We start from the raw sequence: 18,460 nt of genomic DNA on the forward strand, positions 1-18,460 counted from the left end.
CTAGTCCAACACCACACCACACCACCCCACACCACCCCTAAAAGAAAGTAGACCAGTTTCAGTCTGAAACTACCAAAACATCATCGTAAGCAAAGAAACAGTTTGATCATTGCAAGACACCTCGTTTCAGAGAATGGAATCAAGAATTCCACTCAAAAGTCCGCTAACAAACCGAAAATCCTAATCAAGAACCTATCGGATCGGCATCAAGAAACCACTACCCTCTGCTTCTACAGCCACATGTCTCTTCTCCAACAAAGCTCCGACCGACGAGAAAGTAGACCAAATAACTAATGACAACCAAAGAAATAGTTCGATCATTAAAAGACACCTCGTTTCTAAGAAAGAAATCAATCAAATCCCCTAACAAACCGAAACCCTAATCAGGAACGTATCGGGTCGGTGTCAAGAAACCATTACCCTACGCGTCTATAGCCCACAGGTCTCTTCCCCTAAAACTCCCCACACACAAGAAAGCAGACCAATTTCCAGCCCAATCTGATCGGAGTACAACTCACTTTGAAAGAATCCAACCAAAGAACCCCAAACAAAGCGAAACCCTAAGGAAGAACCCATGGATCAGCATCAAGAAAACAGATGAATCTCTAGTTTCGATGACGAAAACCAAGACTCGACGAGAGAACAGAAAATTGAACGGCGATTACCTGAGGGAATCAATCCCTTCGATCTTTCAAGATCAAGAAAAGGAGATGCTGAACAGGTGCGGAGATCAGACCGACAACGAAGGCGATAAGGTGGAAAGAAGAGCGGGAAGGGGAAAGAGGGAGGCGACGAGGTTTTAAAAACTAGAGAGAGAGAGAGAGAGAGAGAGAGAGAGAGGTGGGGGGGGGGGGGGATTGGTGGGGAGGGAAGTAGGGAAAGGGGGGGGAATGATGAAACATTTGGGATGTAAACGAATGTTGTTTTAGTGGAAGCTGCATTCGCATACCCGTTTTCGATTACCACCTATGCCTGCCTGCAATAATATTGGATGCATCGTGCGGGAACTTCTGCACGATGGTCGTTACTCCAATCACACGGTCGATAGTGAGGGAGAAACTGGTGGAACGGTATCGCTGCGGTTCATACGGATCGGATCGCATCGGATTGGGTTCGATCTGAGCGGATTGGATCGGGTCAGATCGAATCGGGTGGAGACCAAATCAATTACGTTGGTCCATATGTATAATAAATAAATAATATAGTCGTATACATAAATATAAAATAATATTCAAAATAAATTAATAATGTTTACCAATATATCGATCATGTTGGTTTCGAGAGAAACAACTGTTATACCATAGCAATTTTATGATTTTTTATAATATAGTCAAATATTTTATAAATCTTATAAAAATTTTATTAGTATCACACAAATGCTAAAATGTTAATACGATCGTAAGATGGCATTAACATTTAAATATGAAAATGTATATTAAACCCTAAGTACTATAAATGTTTTCGTATTATGGAACGACCCATCCTTTCTTCTCCTCTTGATATAATGCAGATTTAATAGGTTTTAACTAAGTCATGCAAGACATTTGCATGACTATCCATAAAAATCAACCTCCTTAAAATCTTTTATAATATCATAATAACCTACAAAAGAGGAGATGAGTTAGATGAAACGTTTAACTTGGGATCTTACAAGCAGATATTTTTATAAAAATTTAATACATAACATAAATTACTAGACTTTGCAATTACATTATTCTCCCTTTAGAAAATTAAAATTTATCCCTTCTATGTATTTGTCCCGTTGGAACAACTCTCCTTTCTGCATCCCTCCATATGAAAGTTTTAGATACAATTATCCCCTTAGGCAACTTTACCTTACAAAACAAACTATATTGTTTCACTAAACACACTTTCTACATTATAACTCTTTGCTAATACAACTCCTACTCCTCGAGCCCTAATAATACATTAAATATATTGTATATTTTAGTTTTGGATATATCATTCTCATATCAAATAAAAAGTTTTCATTTTTAATAGCATTGAGTTTCGATCACCTTAATATACTCATATAAACCATTACATGAGTATCAAAATTTTCAAGTTAGTAATTTCACTCGTCTTTGTGAGTTTTGTATAACTCTTTTAATCGCCAAGCAATCCATCCCTTCGTACACGGTCTCATTATTTGCCAAACACCCTCACTTGCCTTAAGTACCATTAAGTTTGGTTGTCAATGTTGAGTTATAACTCGAACTCAATTATCTCAACTTTTATGCACTATGTGTTTTTCCTAATTCGTTTGTCCTCGTTGCATCTCTCGTGCAAAGGAGTAATTATTTATATGAATATAAATCTCGGATGTTAGCTTCTTTAAGTGACTCATTTGTATAAGTCTTTATACTTATTTTTCTAAAAAAGTCATGTGTTATTTGCCTAGCTCGTATTGATACCATACATTTTGTACATAAAATGTTTATAAGTGACGTGGCACCTTTGTGTGTCTGTTCCTAAATAATTAGTAAACCTCCTATAGTTTCATAAAGACATGTAGAAGAGAAGATAGATTAGATAAAATGCTTAACTCATGATCCCATAAATAGATATTTTAGTAAATACTTGATAGATAATGTAATTATAAATATAAACTTTATAAACTTTGAATGACGAATGGTTCAAAGTGATTTATCATGACCAAAAGTCATTATAAATATTTACTTGATACTACTACAAAATAAGATAATAAATCAATCGTAGATAATACTTCAAAGGCTTATATAGTCATGTGTTCAGGATGTTATACGGGATGACTATTTGGATGAATTATTTTTAGATAATTTTACATGATATCTACATACGACACTAAGACAACCTACGTTTATAGAAGCGTCCTCAGCGTGAAGATCGCTTTATGCTGAAGCCAGAATGGAGAGGGGGAAGAGGAGTTTCCGGTAGGAGCTGCACCAATCCCTTGAAATCCTGAGGCGCTGCATCGATGACTGGAGGCGAGTCGATGTGGACGATGAGCGGAAGGCCGCCGGACTCCTACAGCGGCTGCGGCGACGGCAATCCCGAGCCGGACCTCGGTGCCTTTTTGATCTTGCATGATTCCTTGGCAGCCTTGAGAGGGAGAAGCCTCGGAGTCTCACCCTGTTGCTCTCTCCCGCCTGAAGCAATGGTTGCTGCTGCTTTTTAACTCATTATATATATACCAGAAGATGGAGAAGAAAGCCACCGTAGCGTCGATGACGTCAACGAGACTCCATTAATTAGGAATCAAAGGAAGACCACCAGCTGATGCTGAATAATTTAATAGGGAGAACGAAGGACGAAGGAAATGAGCATGTCATATGAATGCCACCAACACATTATTTTTTTGACCATAATGCTTTTTATTCTACATGTTTTTGTTCGTTCTTAGAGAGAGAGAGAGAGAGAGAGAGAGAGAGAGAGAGAGTCTGAATGCCACCGACAACTTTGACTGCTTCCGAACAGAATAGACAAACAAATATGGTATAACTCTTATCTGTTCTTGTATCGATCTAACCATCACACGAGGTCAAAAGTATGTTGATTCTTTACTGTCAGACCTAACAAGGAACACCATATGACTTCGGCAATCGTTCTCTTCATAGATATCACTGAAATAATATCTCAAAGCACTTCAAATTCACCATCAATTTATCACTTTTTTTTTTTTCCCTCGAGTAGTTTCCTGTGAAACCTTTTATTGTCCGTTCAAGTGAGCAGTACTTGTATTGCTAAAAATCCATAAGCTGGTCTCTCTACATATCTCACATGGAAAGACGCGGAAGGAAATAAACCACCCTTGCCATGTTCTGCAGATATTGCTGCCTCCTTCGTTGATGGTGAAGGTCATGTTGTGGTCCTCTCACCATGATTTCCATCCACCTGCAAGGAAGACTTGGGGAAGGTTGGCAAGGAAGCTGCTCCCATAGCTTTCTTGGATGTTACACCTGCAGATTGCTGCAAGAAGAGCCAACCATGAAAGCTTCCCCTCGACGTTGATGAGTCGGCCGATGTATGACAAGTGGCAACAGCCTTTTAGTTTTGTGTTCACAGCCCTCTCAACACGTGTATTTCACCAAATTCATGCATTTAATATTCGTTTTATGAAAACAGATTCATGTTTTGCTCTCTCTCTCTCTCTCTCTCTCTCTATCTCTGCATGTGAGCAGGATGAATATATAAGACTACATTACGTGTACTCCTCATGCCCTCTCAACACGTGTATTTCACCAAATTCATGCATTTAATATTCGTTTTATGAAGACAGATTCATGTTTTGCTCTCTCTGTCTCTCTCTCTATCTCTGCATGTGACCAGGATGAATATATAGGACTACATTACGTGTACTCCTCATGCCCTTTCAGAATCAATGGCTTCGATTCATTATAATTTGGAGTAGAGACGGTTCGGTTTTGATTCCGGTTCAAGAACCGATGATTTTAATTTTGATTTCGCTTTCAGAATAAAAAATTTATTTTTATTTATCAAAATATCACTTCAATTAGTTATTTATTAAATTACCATATATATATATATATATATATATATATATATTTGTCATATATAGGGCACTTTTTTTTTTGTTGATTCAAAATGAAATTTGATTCGAAATTTTAAAAATCAAAACTAAATTAAATAATTCGATTTGAAACCCGATTTGATTTTGATTTCAAAACGACTTAATTCTTGTTCGAATCGAATTTGAAATTAGAAATAAATCGATTCCAAATTGTTCGATTTCGGTTGCAGTTCATGAATCATTGATTTTAGTTTTAGTTTCAGTTCAAAATAAAATTATATATATATATATATATATATATAATTATCAAAATATATCTTCAATTTATTTTTTATTAAATTATTAAAAATATAGATTTGTCACTTATAAGGGCACCTTTTTTTTAATTTTTTGGTCGGTTCAAAATCGAATCTAAATTAAATCGAATCTTCACCATCGGTTTGATTCTAATTTTTTCGGTCGGTTCGGAACGGTTTGATTTTAATTTTAAAAATCGAAACTAAATTAAAGTATCCTAATTCTGATTTGGTTCAAAACTACTAAACCATTAATCCGGTTCAATTTCAATTCCGTATCGACTTAGTTTCGGTTTGACTCGAACTAAAGTCAAACTAATTACATGGTCAAATTCGAAGGTGATTTTTTAATGTTTAATATTAAAAAATATATTGGTGAAGATTCCATGACCGCAATGTATTTAATATAAACAAGCACATATTCATTGAGTTGCCATGAAAAAAAAAATTTTTTATAAATAAGACGAGCAATATTATTTTGGAGTAATACAAAACGTAAGTGTACAAATTGAACGTTAGAAACCTTTCTAAAATATTCCAATGATCTACCACATAAATACTAAATATTAAAATATAATTAGAAAATGATTACGCAAAGAAAACAAAAATACATTAAAGGTGAGATCAGTGGAAATGGTGAGAATTGAAGCCAATTAAATTAGGTCATGAGTGGGTCACCAACCCAACACCGATCATCCGGTTTTGGATGGAGTCAACTTAGGTTATGTCATCCGAGGGCATTTTAGTCATATCGTGCATGTCAATTCGGTCAACCCTCGATTCTATACCCTACCCTTAAACGCACCCTTCCCGTGGCCGGATTCATTTGCGGGCCCCAGCGCTGGCTTCAATCGTAAGTACGGTGCGTCGGAAAAGCAATCTTATGTTTTTGTTTTGGGGAAGAGAAGTCAACCGAGAACTCGTCGAAGACCAAATGGATTGGCCTCTTCCTTCTAAACTTAGCTCGTGCCTTGCCATTTCGCACCCTTCTCTTCCTTGTTTCCTCTCCCTCGCGAATTCATATACCTCCACATTCCTCCTCCATCCTCTCGAAGGCAGAAGAGACAGGAAAAGCCGTAGGCAGAGGAAGAAGAAGATGGAGAGCTCCAACTGCATGGGACTCGTGGCGGTCGTCGCCGTCTCCGGCAGCATCGCGCTCGTCGCCCTCCAGGTCCACCGGCGCCTCGCCTCGGACTTCATCAAGAAGGTCGAGTCGGAAATCGGTATCCAATCCTATCCTCCCCTGTGTTTCTTGCTCCGGCTTCTCGTTCTTCCTCTGTTTGCACTCCTCGAGGTCAAAGGTAACCGCGTGCGATCTCTCTTGCTCCGGCAGGTCGTGAAAGAAACCAGCCAAGGAAGAAGGTGAGGTTCGCCCCCAACGTGATCGAGCCGTCGTCGAACAACGAGGAGTACCGGAGGCGCAAGAAGACGGCGTTGTCTCCGCCAACCAATCGATGACACGAAAGAAAGAAGGCAACTTGTTTGTCTTAGTTTGTTCTGCATCTGCAACCTTCAGGTGTCTGTCGATCCAACTACACCATACATGCTTGGATTTTGTCTCAGTTGTCAGGTTCATAGAGAAAGAAGGAATGGTTTACATATCTCTCTACCGATGATGGCAATTCATCAATCCCATCTCCATTAATCTCGTACTCTTAAGCTCGTAAGGGAGTTGATTCGAGAGGCTAAAAGTCTCATCATTATACGTACTGCTTTCAGGAAGAACATTTCAGAGATCGAAGGCAAAGCTGTTGTTCAATCTTCCACGTAGCAGTCTCTCTAATAATCCAACTTTGTGTCTGATGTAATGACAGAGACGAGCACTAAAACGTCAGTCGAGACGATGGGGACTCCTCGACAACAAATCATTGCGAGGTAGGCAAACAATGGAGCCACATTGATTTGGAATAGGAGATCTGTTAGTAGATCAAGCAATTGCTAGAATAGAACGCACACAAAAATAATACCATGGGAAGATTGAGATGGTAGCTTTGCCTTCCCCAACTTGTCTTAATCGCATTGCAATGCTATGAATCATGCATAGAAAGTGGAGAGACTAATATAATGGAATCGCAGAAGAGAGGCTGAAGAAGAGAGATAAAGCAGCTTCACTTTTGACCCAGCATTCAACTGAGAGGGGATTACTTGGAGAGCACACATTACACCTGTCATTGCACAAGAATCTAAAAGATGATAGCAGTCTCTCTCTGAAAATTTGCTTCTCCATGGCAGAGGATTGGTCCTGTGTTCTCTTATCCTTCCTTCTCTTCATTCTGCTTTCTTGATCATGTCTAATTGGAGACATTTATCCCATGAAAACATAAATAACGTATGTAAGAAACTATTTGCAGCAGAAAGAAGTAGCTAACATCCAATTGGGATCTCAAAGTCAGAGATGAGATGAATGCAGCAGCAGCAAAGAGGAAAGCAGACAAACAACCTGCCTTATATTGATTGGAAAACTCACATTTTATTCTTGATTCTTCCTTTGATCAGACAACTACAAAACAAATGCTCCACCGATTCATCACTTCTCTTAGAGAATATGTTGTTGCCTTGTTGCTCTCTCTCTCTCTCTCTCTCTCTCTCTCTCTCTAAAACTCTGTTCTGTGTCAAACAGTTGCATGGCCAACCATGAAAACGAAAGCAAGTCAAGAATCTCTTTTTCTTGTTCTCATGCCATAACACAAAGTGCCACCAAACCATGAACTCTTCCTTTCATACCCCCTTTTCATAAAGACCAGCCATGGTAATTGCAGGAAGCCTTGTGCGTGAGGATGGTCACCGCAACTTTTACCAGGTTTCCATGCCCCCTTTTCAAAGATGTTGCTTTCCTCTTCTTCTGCATGTTATTGTTCTCCTCTGCTTCAACTTACTTCAACTGCAATTACAAATAGTAATTATACATGCAGATACCTTAATCGTTGCATATATAAGTCTTAATTTTGACATTTGTTTCTTTTGCAATTACTAATTGCATAAATTTTTATTGCTAGCAACCCATTATTATGCTTCAAGATAAGGATTTGTGTCGACCATTATTATGTATATTTAAAAAATAATTAAGTGATGTTTTGATTATTTTCTCATTATAATTTTTTTTCTCATTAAAAATAATTAACTGCGTGTATATATATATATATATATATAAGCTAACATGCGTGTCGGTAGCAGTTGGCTGACTTCGCATATTGACTACACGTGACAGTTATTACCGTCCGGTGACGTCAACTGGACATCACGTATCTGTACTGTTCGCCACGAGGCTTACGACCACAACGCACACCAAGTATCCCAGGCACTACTTAAGACGCACCAACTCGTGGTTCCCACGTGTGCACCAGAACTACGCAGCTGGGGTGCGAGTCGTGGTTGAAGTCACGACGTGAAGAAATAGTACTTTTTGGTATGGCTATTATTAAAGACGATAAAAATATTATCCATAAGAATTATAATTTTCTTTCGGAAAAAAAGATTATTAATTCGGTCCAGTAAGTGAAAATTATATACTAATTAAACATTACGATAGTTTTAAATGACTTATTATCGAGTCCCGACTTACGATCATAAAAATTTAAAATACATTTTTTTTTTGTCTATTTTCAATTAATATTTTTACAATCGACTCACACCGTACGTTTGAGATGATCGATCACCAAATTAAAATATTCATGGATTATTATTTTGGGATGACAGGAGTTTTGAATGACACCCATGGGATCATGTGTTTCCAACCTGTTTCAGGTGGCAGGGCCATCAAGATTTGCATCTATTTCTCTGAGTTCTAATCATCCATAAAGCCAGATCATAGAATAAGACCACAGCATTCCATGAACCGACGCGCGAGTCCAAAGGGTCGTGGGTTGGGGCCCACGCATCGTACGCCCATCCCCACACCCTCTTTTCTTCCTTTTATCCCTCCTATTTAATTCCCTGCAACGCAGAGAGCCACCGACACCGAGACTCTCACTCTCGGGCCCGCCGTGGGCCCTCGAGTTGCCAATCACCAGACGGGTAGTGTTAGCGGGTAAACGGAGAACTCTTTACAGAACTAAGAATAAAAAAGACCCTATACTTATGCCGACGCACCCACGAAGGCCACCGTTTCTTTCCGAGGTGGACCCCACCCCAGATCACGTTTTCGTACGCGTTTCTTTTGTCCGCTCACCACCAACTAATTTCCCATTTTTTATGTGAGCGGTTAATGCTTTTTTCTGTTTAATCGCAATCGAGCGGAGAGACTTCACGCGGAGGCCGAGCAAGCGAGCCGGCGGAGGTAACGGCGCCGTGGAGTCAGAAGCGACGCGGACAGCTCGTCTGCTCGCAGACCTGCTCCAAGTCCTTCTTACGCCTTGCGCAGCTGCCGAATTCACCGTTTAGTCCTCCGTATGTAGCGGCAACTAGCGATGTCTTTAAGGGTAGTTTTGGTTTTTCACCTCGCGGGTGGCAGAATTACCGCAGCTGAAGCGGACGAGTTAAGATCACGGGACTTGGAGTTACCCACACCCTTCTGGGCCCCGCAGTGACAGCCTGTCGTAAGGCGTCTCCGTCCCCCACGCGTTCCATTGCCTTCGATGCTCTCCTCTTTCCACTCCCACAAAAAGTCCTCATCTCTCTCTCTTTCTCGCTCTCTCTGTCTCTCTCTCTCCGTTCACCAGCAAGAAATAGAGAAGGGAGGCAATCAGGAGAGTCTCGTTGGGGTCTGCTTGCTCGCCGGCGTCGCCATGGCTCGTGCCTCCCTCGGCGGGGCTACCGCGCTCCTTTTCCTCCTTGTCTCGGTAGCGGTATCCTCGGTAAAGACGAAATCTGACGCCTCCACGGCCACATTGGCCACCGCATCATCGAGCGGGCAGATCAACTCCAACTCGGTGCTTGTCGCCCTACTCGACTCGCACCACACGGAGCTGGCGGAGCTGGTGGAGAAGGCGCTTCTGCTCCCCTCCCTGGAGGCCGCCGTCGGCCGCCACAACCTCACCATCTTCGCCCCTCGCAATGAGGCTCTCGAGCGAGACCTCGACCCCGAGTTCAAGCGCTTCCTCCTGGAGCCCGGCAACCTCCGCTCCCTGCAGACCCTGCTCCTCTACCACGTTGTCCCTGCGCGCATCCCCTCCGAGGCTTGGCCCCAGTCCCGCCACCCCACCCTCGCTGGTGATTATATCCACCTCTCCTCCTCGGGGGAAGGATCTTCCGGTGGGGGCAAGACGGTCGGCCTCGCGGCCGTGGTGCAGCCGGACGCGGTGGTCCGCCCGGACGGCGTGATCCACGGCATCGAGCGCCTTCTCGTGCCACGGTCCGTGCAGGAGGATTTCAACCGCCGGCGCAGTCTCGCCGCCATCTCCGCCGTGCTCCCCACCGGCGCCCCCGAGGTGGACCCCCGCACCCATCGCCTCAAGAAGCCGGCGCCGTCCGTCCCGGCCGGCGCTCCTCCCGTGCTCCCGATCTACGACGCCATGGCCCCAGGCCCGTCGCTGGCGCCCGCGCCCGCCCCCGGCCCGGGCTCCGGCAAGCACTGGTTCGACGGGGAGAGCCAGGTGAAGGACTTCATCCAGACCCTGCTCCTCTACGGCGGTTACAACGAGTTCGCCGACATCCTGGTGAACCTGACGTCGATGGCGACAGAGATGGGGCGGTTGGTGTCGGAAGGCTACGTGCTCACCGTCCTGGCCCCCAACGACGACGCCATGGCGCGGCTGACGACGGACCAGCTCAGCGAGCCCGGGGCACCGGAGACCATCATGTACTACCACCTCATCCCCGAGTACCAGACGGAGGAGAGCATGTACAACGCGGTCCGCCGGTTCGGGAAGGTGCGCTACGACACCCTGCGGGTGCCGCACAAGGTGGTCGCGAGGGAGGCCGACGGCTCCGTCAAGTTTGGCGCCGGCGAGGGCTCCGCCTACCTGTTCGACCCCGACATCTACACCGACGGCCGCATCTCCGTGCAGGGCATCGACGCCGTCCTCTTCCCTCCCGACGAGGACGCCCCTCCCGCCTCCCCGCTCTCCCCCGCCGCCCGCAAGGCCGAGCTCGCCCAGGTCAAGGCCAAGACCAAGCTCAAAGCCAAGCTCCGAAGAGGTAATTATTATTATTATTATTATTATTATTACCACTAATTATTCCTCTTCTTTGTTATCCCCTTTAAATCATTTATACTTATTAATAATTGTGCTATAAACATATATATAATTATATAGGGGAATAATTTGTAGAGTTGTGCGTATAATATAATGCTTCTTGGAGTTGGTGAGGGCATGTGGGCACAGGTTGACAGTGTCGGTGGAGTTCATTCCTTGAAGTGGAAGAATACTTTTCCATGTTTCCTACACCTTTTTCCCTTCTTTAATTTCTTCCTTTTGCGCTTTTGTTTTTTGCTTTCTTCCACTTTGTTGCTTTGTGTGGAGTAGGGGATATGTAGATGTTAATAGTTGTGGTCTTTTCCTACAACCATCCCATGCCATATATAATTATATTACCAATAGTAGGTGATTTGTCACCACCAAAAGCTATAGAAATGTTTTCTTTTCTTGCGGTAGCACCACAAAACCCAGCCTGTATCTACTGTTGAAGTTGACCGCTCAACTTCTCCAAGGAGAATGACAACATGGGCTGTCAGATTATTTGTATTTATATCTTGTGTGTGTTTTATTATTGCATGGGATTAGACTAACACAAGGCTTTGTGGTGGTTCAATGCAGGGAAATTGTTGGAAATTGGATGCAGTTTGCTTGGGGTGTTGGGTCAAAGCTCTCACTTTGCCACTTGCCAATAGAGATCACACTGTCTGAGACACATACAAAAAAAAAAAGTAGAGGTAAAAGCATGACAGAGATATAGCTGCACCCTTTTATTCTTTGCTTAATAAAAATGATGATGGTGGAGGGAGAAGGGGAGTGTTTGGAATGTTGATACTGGTGATTGCTGAGGTGTAAGAACATGTATAGGAATATGTCCCCCCTCCCTTTTTTTTTCCTCATCCACATTTGTTTTGATACAAAGTCAATTTGCAATACTGCCCTCAAATTCTCTCTTTCTTGATTTTGTGGAGCATGAACTATATGTAGCATTATATTCTCCCTCTATTTCATGGATTTTGAAATCTACCAATCAGATAGAAGGTTTTTTGAAGTCTTTTCCTCCTAATGTACACTATTTGATGGCCACTGTTTTCCAGCTGACTTGGATCACTTTTGAGATGTATACCTAAGAGAAACTTCATCAAATTTAAGACCACAAAATAGAAGAGCCAGAGAAAAATAAAGAAATGACTATATCATTTATGTATTGGCCATCCATGTGGTGCCAAGAGAAATTACCAGAGTCATAAGAAAGCTGAAACAGAGGCAAATTTAGCTAGTGGATTGCAAATAAATATATGCAATTGCCATTATTTTACAAGCTTATAATTGGGCTTTTTTTATCATAGCTGTTGTCCTCCTATATACTACTGTATCCTGCTCTGACTGGCTAACACTTGAGATCATTGTTTCCAGTTGGACTACAGCAAATCCTTCTCCTTTTCTGTGAACTATAAACTACATAGCATTTATATTTCTATTAGTCAAAAGATTCTGAACTCCAGATGTTTCATCAGCTCTTTTTGGAGTTTGATCCATCTGGTTTTGGCCTTGCTCATGATAAAGCTCTTAAATCAGACTTATGTGAAAAGGACAGATGATTCTTGTTTGTGTGTGGATTTAAAATGTCAGTGAAGGCTAATTTTACATAAAAAAGTTGAAACCACTGACTGACTGATTGACACACCATTTCTCTTTTAAGCTAATTTAATTCTGAAAACAATTATTAGAAACATCAAACTTCCTTTTAGAATCCATGTGTCTGTGGATATTTAACTTTCTGTAATATATTTAATAATCAAATATGAACCTTCAGCAGGAAGATTTTGCCATATTAATGTCAAGAATCCTCCTGTCTTGCTAAAGAGACAAGCTATAGAGAAGAGAAGAGAAGAGAGAGTAACTGCAACTTAATTTTGGAGAATTGATTCCATATCCTTGGTATAATCAAGAGTAGCTACATGGCATGCAGTAGTCGTAGGTAAAGTCATCACTAAATTAAACCAACAGCCTTGACCTAACAAAAGTTTCAGGTGCTTGATACCACCAAAGAAAGACAACCTAATGGACAGTGATCAAACATTCAATGTGGTTCAATTGTCATGAAAAACATGATATTTCTGCAAGGAAAGAAGAGAAATTCTATTCAGCAAGAGAAAATCATGCCAGTCTTTTAATTCCCAAAATAAAATCTCATAAACAGATTTGAACCCAGTCAAATAAATCAGGTGAACTAGGCCATACTTTGCAATTACAGGGGCACCAATGCTCTCTAAAACTGGTGATGGATCTCAAAATTATTATTGCTGCCTTGTGAGTACAACAACAAAGAGCCACTACCAGGTCCTATGACAACTCTATAAAGTGATAATTACAAAAAAAGAATATGAACCACGGAACTACCTCGTCGTCAATCGAGCTTTAACGCCTCCCTAAAGCCGATACTGAAGTTAGCCTGCAATCCTCTCTTGCCGAATCCAGCGTCTCCTTTGTTCATCATAGCTACAAATTCATTGTAGTCTATACGTCCGTCCTGCCATAATGACAAGACGAAGATACAAAAAATGAGCAGATTGCTTTGTGTAATATGGCCTTGAGACAGAATGTAAAACATTTGCCAGAGATGAAGGATTTACATTATCTTGATCCGCTTCTCGGATCATTTCATCCAGCTGCACATCATGTATGCCGAATTCTTCACAAGCCTGTTGCAGTTCATCTTGAGTTATGTAACCACTCCCATCTTTGTCGAAGTATGAGAAGGCCATGAATAAATGATCCTCCCTCTCTATCTTATTTAGCTGTAAAGTGGCAGCAACAAACTCGCCATAGTCGATTGTGCCGCTGTTATCAACATCTGCCTAATATTTTCCAATTTCCAACAAAGAGAGTAAGAAGAGAGAATAAGAAAATGATAATTAACTTAAGGTACTGAATGAACTCTTTCTCCAAATGTTTTGCATGAGAAGTCAATAATTTTCAAGTAAAGGAAGTGACCATCTACCAAACTAACCGACATTATAAAGTTTGGTTTCTTCCAAACTAAGAGAAGATTACCATGAAGCAACCATCTATGGATGAATTAGACATCATTTAACATAAAGGTGTTTGTGTAATTTGGAGGTAATATTACTTATAAAACTGATGTTTCTGACAGCAGATTTTTATTGTTTAATATGCTATCCCAGCTCTCGGATCTTTTGAATACCTACCGCCTGCATAAGTGCATAAATTTCCGACTCCTGGAGATTAGCACCAACTCTTTCCAATCCAGCCTTGAGTTCTTCAAATGTTATCTGCCCACTGTTGTCTGTATCTATCATCTTAAACATTTCCTTAAGGCCAGCAATTTCATCTTCAGAAAGGTGTTCAGCAATAACCTATAAGAAGGACATACTTAGAGAAAATAAAGAAATTGGAGGTGACAAGGAAAAAAAACAAAAACATGCCATATATACCATAAACCATTTACATTAGTGTAAGTGACAGTAAATTAGAACGAAAACAGAATGAATGATATAAAAAAATCAGAGATCATAGTTCAGAATAGAGTAACATGTGAAACAAACTAGAGAAAAATACCCTATATACATTACCAGATGACTAGAACCAAAACAAAAAGGAAAGGAAATACACAAGACTTTCACACCCATGGATGAACAATACAAATATTATATATAAGCCTAGTACAGAATCTACTGCAAATGTGGATTCCTTCTAACTCGAGCCAGACTTCTAAAACCCCTGAACAGAAAACCTGCATCATTTATGCATGGTCAATTTCACCTAAAAGAGAAGGGTGCAGATCTCAAGATAACCAACATGGCTTGTCAAATTTGCACAAAGGCATGATTAAGGTTATGCTAACTTGTACATTGACTCCAAAAGATTACTCTTGCAAAATTGTAGGGAGCAATGATCAACTTGAGTAGAATAAAATAATGAGAAGCAACAATATTGCAACATCAACCTTCTTTGCCATTGTGATTGTAAACATGCATGAAAAAGCATGCAATGATCACAGCCAACATCGATGAAAGAGATAATCTCATTTAGAGCTTTGCTAGGTTGATTTGTTCAAAAAAACATTCATAGCTAATCATCCAAATTAGTATCAAAAGCCACCTAATTTTCCAAAATTATGACTTCTAAAGCTTACTCTGATAGCCATCTTTTTAAGTTTGTTCATGGCAGAAAATTGTTTCAAGCGAGAAAGAACTGCAGAATCCAGAGGCTTGTCAGGAGCCACTCCATCAATCTGAACCCATGGATGACCTGGAAATAATCCAACAGTGAATTAAGCAAACTCAGTTCATTATAGAACTGAATCATCAAAATTTCCTTACAAGCAATGCATTCATGATTGGCAAACTAGATGACAAATCTATTAGCACTTTCTAAGTTATGCATGCAACTGGACGATGATGTCGATCAGGGAACAGATATCATGAAAAATTAAACAACTATAGCTAGACGACATTTTTAATGAGAGTCAAAGTGTCGGTTAGCAGTGTAAGTCACATTTCAAACTCTGTCACATGGATGTGCTTTCATGGTATCCATTGTTGTCCTTGGGGTATGCCGATGCAGTAAAAGAAAACATGTTAATAGCAAATCATGAATTTTCACTCTTGGAATTCAATGCAAATAGTTTCTTAGAACCGTGAATATATCAAAATTGAAGTCCAACTTACACAAAACGTCATGAGCAGTCAACCGCCTCCTGGGGTCCCTAACAAGCATTTTCCTTACAAGTTCTTTGGCACTGTTTGAGATGCTGGGCCATGGATCTGACTGAAAGTCAAGTTTACCATGTAAAACCTCTTCAAATATACCTTGCTCGGTTTCTGGATGTGATGTAAATTACAGCACATAATAAGTGAGAAGTAGGTGATATATACCGATTAACTGTCCAAAGTAAAACTCCAAGCAAACACAATCAGAGGACAAATGTCTCACCAGCCCAAAATGGAGGAACACCACTAAGAAGAATATAAATGATCACCCCAGCACTCCAAACATCTGCCTCTCGACCATACCGTTTTTTCAGAACTTCAGGTGCAACATAGTAAGGGCTACCAACCACATCAGTAAATATCTCTCCTGGAAAAGATATATTACAATTCCATTAATGAAAATAGAAGAGCTATAGTGTTCCTAAGAATATTAACTAGTCACTCTTTTCTCTCTAAAGCTTGCCCCAGAGTGTTGCGCATCCAGTATGATGAGTAACAATGATGTGTTGTCTCAAGAGTCTGGTTATAATAGAATATGAAAACCATGAAACAAAACAGTAATAGACAAGAGTCGCAGAGGATTAGATTCTTCTTTGGTGGAATAAGGTGCTGATTGAACTATCAAATGCTTAAAGCGCAAGTACATATACCGAAAAAGATGCACCTTGAGTTTCATAACAAAATATAATAGCACTGGACCGCAAAAAGAAGTGTACCTGGCCGGAAGAAGATTGACAATCCAAAATCAATGGTCTTAAGAGGTGAATCCTCCATTTGATTGACAAAAAGAAAATTTTCAGGCTTGAGATCTCGATGCATGACCCCCATCGAATGACAAGCTTCCACAACTCCAACAATCACCCTTGCAAGCTCTGCTGCCTTTCTTTCTGTGTAATGCCCCTTCTGAATGATCCTATCAAATAACTCACCCCCAGCACACAACTCCATGACAACATGGACAGCCACAGCATCTTCATAGGCCCCTTTGATGGAGATTACACTTGGGTGACCTGACAAATGATGCATTATCTGGATCTCTCTCCTAACATCCTGCACATCCTCCTCTGTCATCAATTTCCTCTTCAAAATGGACTTGCAAGCATACTCCTTGCCAGTTTCCTTCTCCACACAAAGATACGTTGTTCCGAATTGTCCTTGCCCAAGTTTCCGTCCTAAGCTGTAAACGTCCTTCAAACTATTGGTTTTGTGTTTCAAAATAAACTCTTCCTGAAGTCCTGCCACACTGGAGAGTCTCTTGACATGGGTCGGCTTCTTGGGTTGGTTCGACGAGGGTATGTCGGATGCCTGCTTGCCCTCCACTTCTGGAAGTCTGGGTGGCTCAGTCTGTTTATTCTGGATCTTAACTGGTTGGGGAGCATTGACATCCGGTTTAGCTGGTGCTGGCGCATCCGAGGTCCCCTCACCAGCAGCCTCATTATTGGCAGCTGGAAGAGCCTCCTTGTTCAATCGACTACGCCAAAGAGTAGCTGACACCGATTGGAAAAATCCATTCTTCAAGAGGCTCGGCCCAACACATGCGTTCCCCATCCGATTCAAGAATCAATATTCCCAAAGAACCCTCCTCTGCATTGTCTCGAACACCTCCAACGCGTACGTACCCAAAGCTAAAATTCAAACCTTGTACCGATCAAATTCCCATCCTGAGCCGGAAGCCCGCAGAGATGCACATAAAAATGGGATCTTCCGCCAAAATTTTTTAATTTCACGTGCAAATTAGATCCTTACACGGAGAAAACGAACAACAATGGGCAATAAGAGAAAGCTCCCGCCGTTGGGCTAAACGACAACGCGAGAACGAACCGAATCCATCCAATTCCAGGAAGAATCCAAAATGTAGAGGGGAATTCCAACAAAACCCTAGAAATCCCCCGTCCGATGGGGACGGACCTGATCCTGCACCAAAATCAGCAAATGGACGCCCGATCAGAGGCGATAGCTTGTCGAAAGAGGAAGCCGTGGAGGAGGGGGGACCGGAAACCAAATGGTGGGTCGGAGGAAGGAGGAAGAGGGGGGAGGATGGCGCAAACGGGTCAACGGAGCGGTCCAATTCCCGGTTGCTCTCCGTCTCCTTTACGATTCGATTTTGGTCGTCTTGCCCTCCCCAATTTGTCGAATTAATTAATTCATCAATTAATTATTCACTAATTTTATTTTGGAATTTTAGTATAGTATAATTGAATCGGTCGGTCTAATTTGACGTGCTTTTAACTCGAATAAATTAGGATTAAGATTAAAATTATGATTTAAGATTGGGTTTGGAAGGTTACTGGACATTAATTAAGTACATGATAAAGATGATTTGACTTGGTCAACACTCTATCGTCAATGACATTAACATGGCAAATGCGAATGATAGGACGAGATTTCTAGCTTCAAATGGCACGTTGCATCGAGCCCGAATGAGCTCCTAATCAAAGAACAAACATCCTCTGGATGGATTAAGATTGACTTGGATAAACGATTTATGGAGCTTAATTAACCTTCTGTTGAGCTCAAGATTTTAAATGTCGATTGGGTATCTGTTCCCGTAATTCGTTGGATCAGTATAATTTATTACCTATATTTGATTATGTATTTACGCGAATTTTACTCTGTGAAGTGCATCTCTACCCGCGCGGCTACTCACGTTATGATTGGTTTACTTGTGGGACCCGCATATAGGCCTCCCGCTGTTTCCCGAGTGGGTGCGACGGACACGTGAGCTATCGAAAGGCTCGAGCAATAAAACTCCCCGCCCGTTTTATTATTTGCTTTACAGTGGGTTTGGGTGGGCTCCACAGTTCGTTACCGATCACCAAAACGGTAAGTTAGCGGGTAAAAAAT

At 41.4% G+C, this 18,460-nt stretch overlaps 2 protein-coding genes and 1 long non-coding RNA gene across 4 annotated transcripts; 2 read left to right on the forward strand and 1 right to left on the reverse strand.

The window, feature by feature from the left end:
• Positions 1-5,429: 5,429 nt before the first annotated feature.
• LOC103974645 (uncharacterized) lies at positions 5,430-6,436 on the forward strand. The gene is made up of 2 exons (XR_010486489.1): positions 5,430-6,029; positions 6,140-6,436. It is a non-coding gene; the product is annotated as an uncharacterized LOC103974645 (long non-coding RNA).
• A 2,961-nt stretch (positions 6,437-9,397) lies between these two features.
• LOC135611279 (fasciclin-like arabinogalactan protein 17) lies at positions 9,398-11,841 on the forward strand. Its single transcript, XM_065106877.1, has 2 exons — positions 9,398-10,881; positions 11,502-11,841. Exons 1-2 carry the CDS (start codon positions 9,531-9,533, stop codon positions 11,573-11,575), a joined length of 1,425 nt encoding a protein of 474 aa, XP_064962949.1. The 5' UTR covers positions 9,398-9,530; the 3' UTR covers positions 11,576-11,841.
• Positions 11,842-13,020: 1,179 nt separating this feature from the next.
• Positions 13,021-17,691, reverse strand: LOC103974647 (calcium-dependent protein kinase 10). Of its 2 annotated transcripts, XM_009389515.3 has the most exons (7): positions 16,333-17,691; positions 15,840-15,983; positions 15,575-15,727; positions 15,040-15,155; positions 14,093-14,260; positions 13,517-13,741; positions 13,021-13,413 (listed from the first exon to the last, which is right to left on the reverse strand). In XM_009389515.3, the coding sequence occupies exons 1-7, from the start codon at positions 17,162-17,164 to the stop codon at positions 13,291-13,293; spliced, it is 1,761 nt and encodes a 586-aa protein (XP_009387790.2). In that variant the 5' UTR covers positions 17,165-17,691; the 3' UTR covers positions 13,021-13,290. The 2 variants fall into 2 exon arrangements, with proteins under 2 accessions (XP_009387790.2, XP_064962950.1); XM_065106878.1 differs by lacking the exon at positions 13,021-13,413 and having other exon boundaries at positions 13,523-13,737; positions 16,333-17,309.
• Between the last annotated feature and the right edge of the window lie 769 nt (positions 17,692-18,460).

The sequence above is a fragment of the Musa acuminata genome, chromosome BXJ2-4 (assembly GCF_036884655.1).
Source record: "Musa acuminata AAA Group cultivar baxijiao chromosome BXJ2-4, Cavendish_Baxijiao_AAA, whole genome shotgun sequence".
Lineage (NCBI taxonomy): Eukaryota > Viridiplantae > Streptophyta > Magnoliopsida > Zingiberales > Musaceae > Musa > Musa acuminata.

Bases quoted from the DNA above. Each gene is read 5' to 3' on its own strand.
- LOC135611279 (XM_065106877.1), top strand. From the start codon at position 9,531: ATGGCTCGTGCCTCCCTCGGCGGGGCTACCGCGCTCCTTTTCCTCCTT. The intron at 10,882-11,501 runs GTAATTATTATT...GGTTCAATGCAG, and splicing joins CAAAGCCAAGCTCCGAAGAG to GGAAATTGTTGGAAATTGGA.
- LOC103974647 (XM_009389515.3), bottom strand. From the start codon at position 17,164: ATGGGGAACGCATGTGTTGGGCCGAGCCTCTTGAAGAATGGATTTTTC. The intron at 15,728-15,839 runs GTGAGACATTTG...CATCACATCCAG, and splicing joins TGTTCCTCCATTTTGGGCTG to AAACCGAGCAAGGTATATTT. The intron at 13,742-14,092 runs GTAGGTATTCAA...GGAAAATATTAG, and splicing joins TTTATGCACTTATGCAGGCG to GCAGATGTTGATAACAGCGG.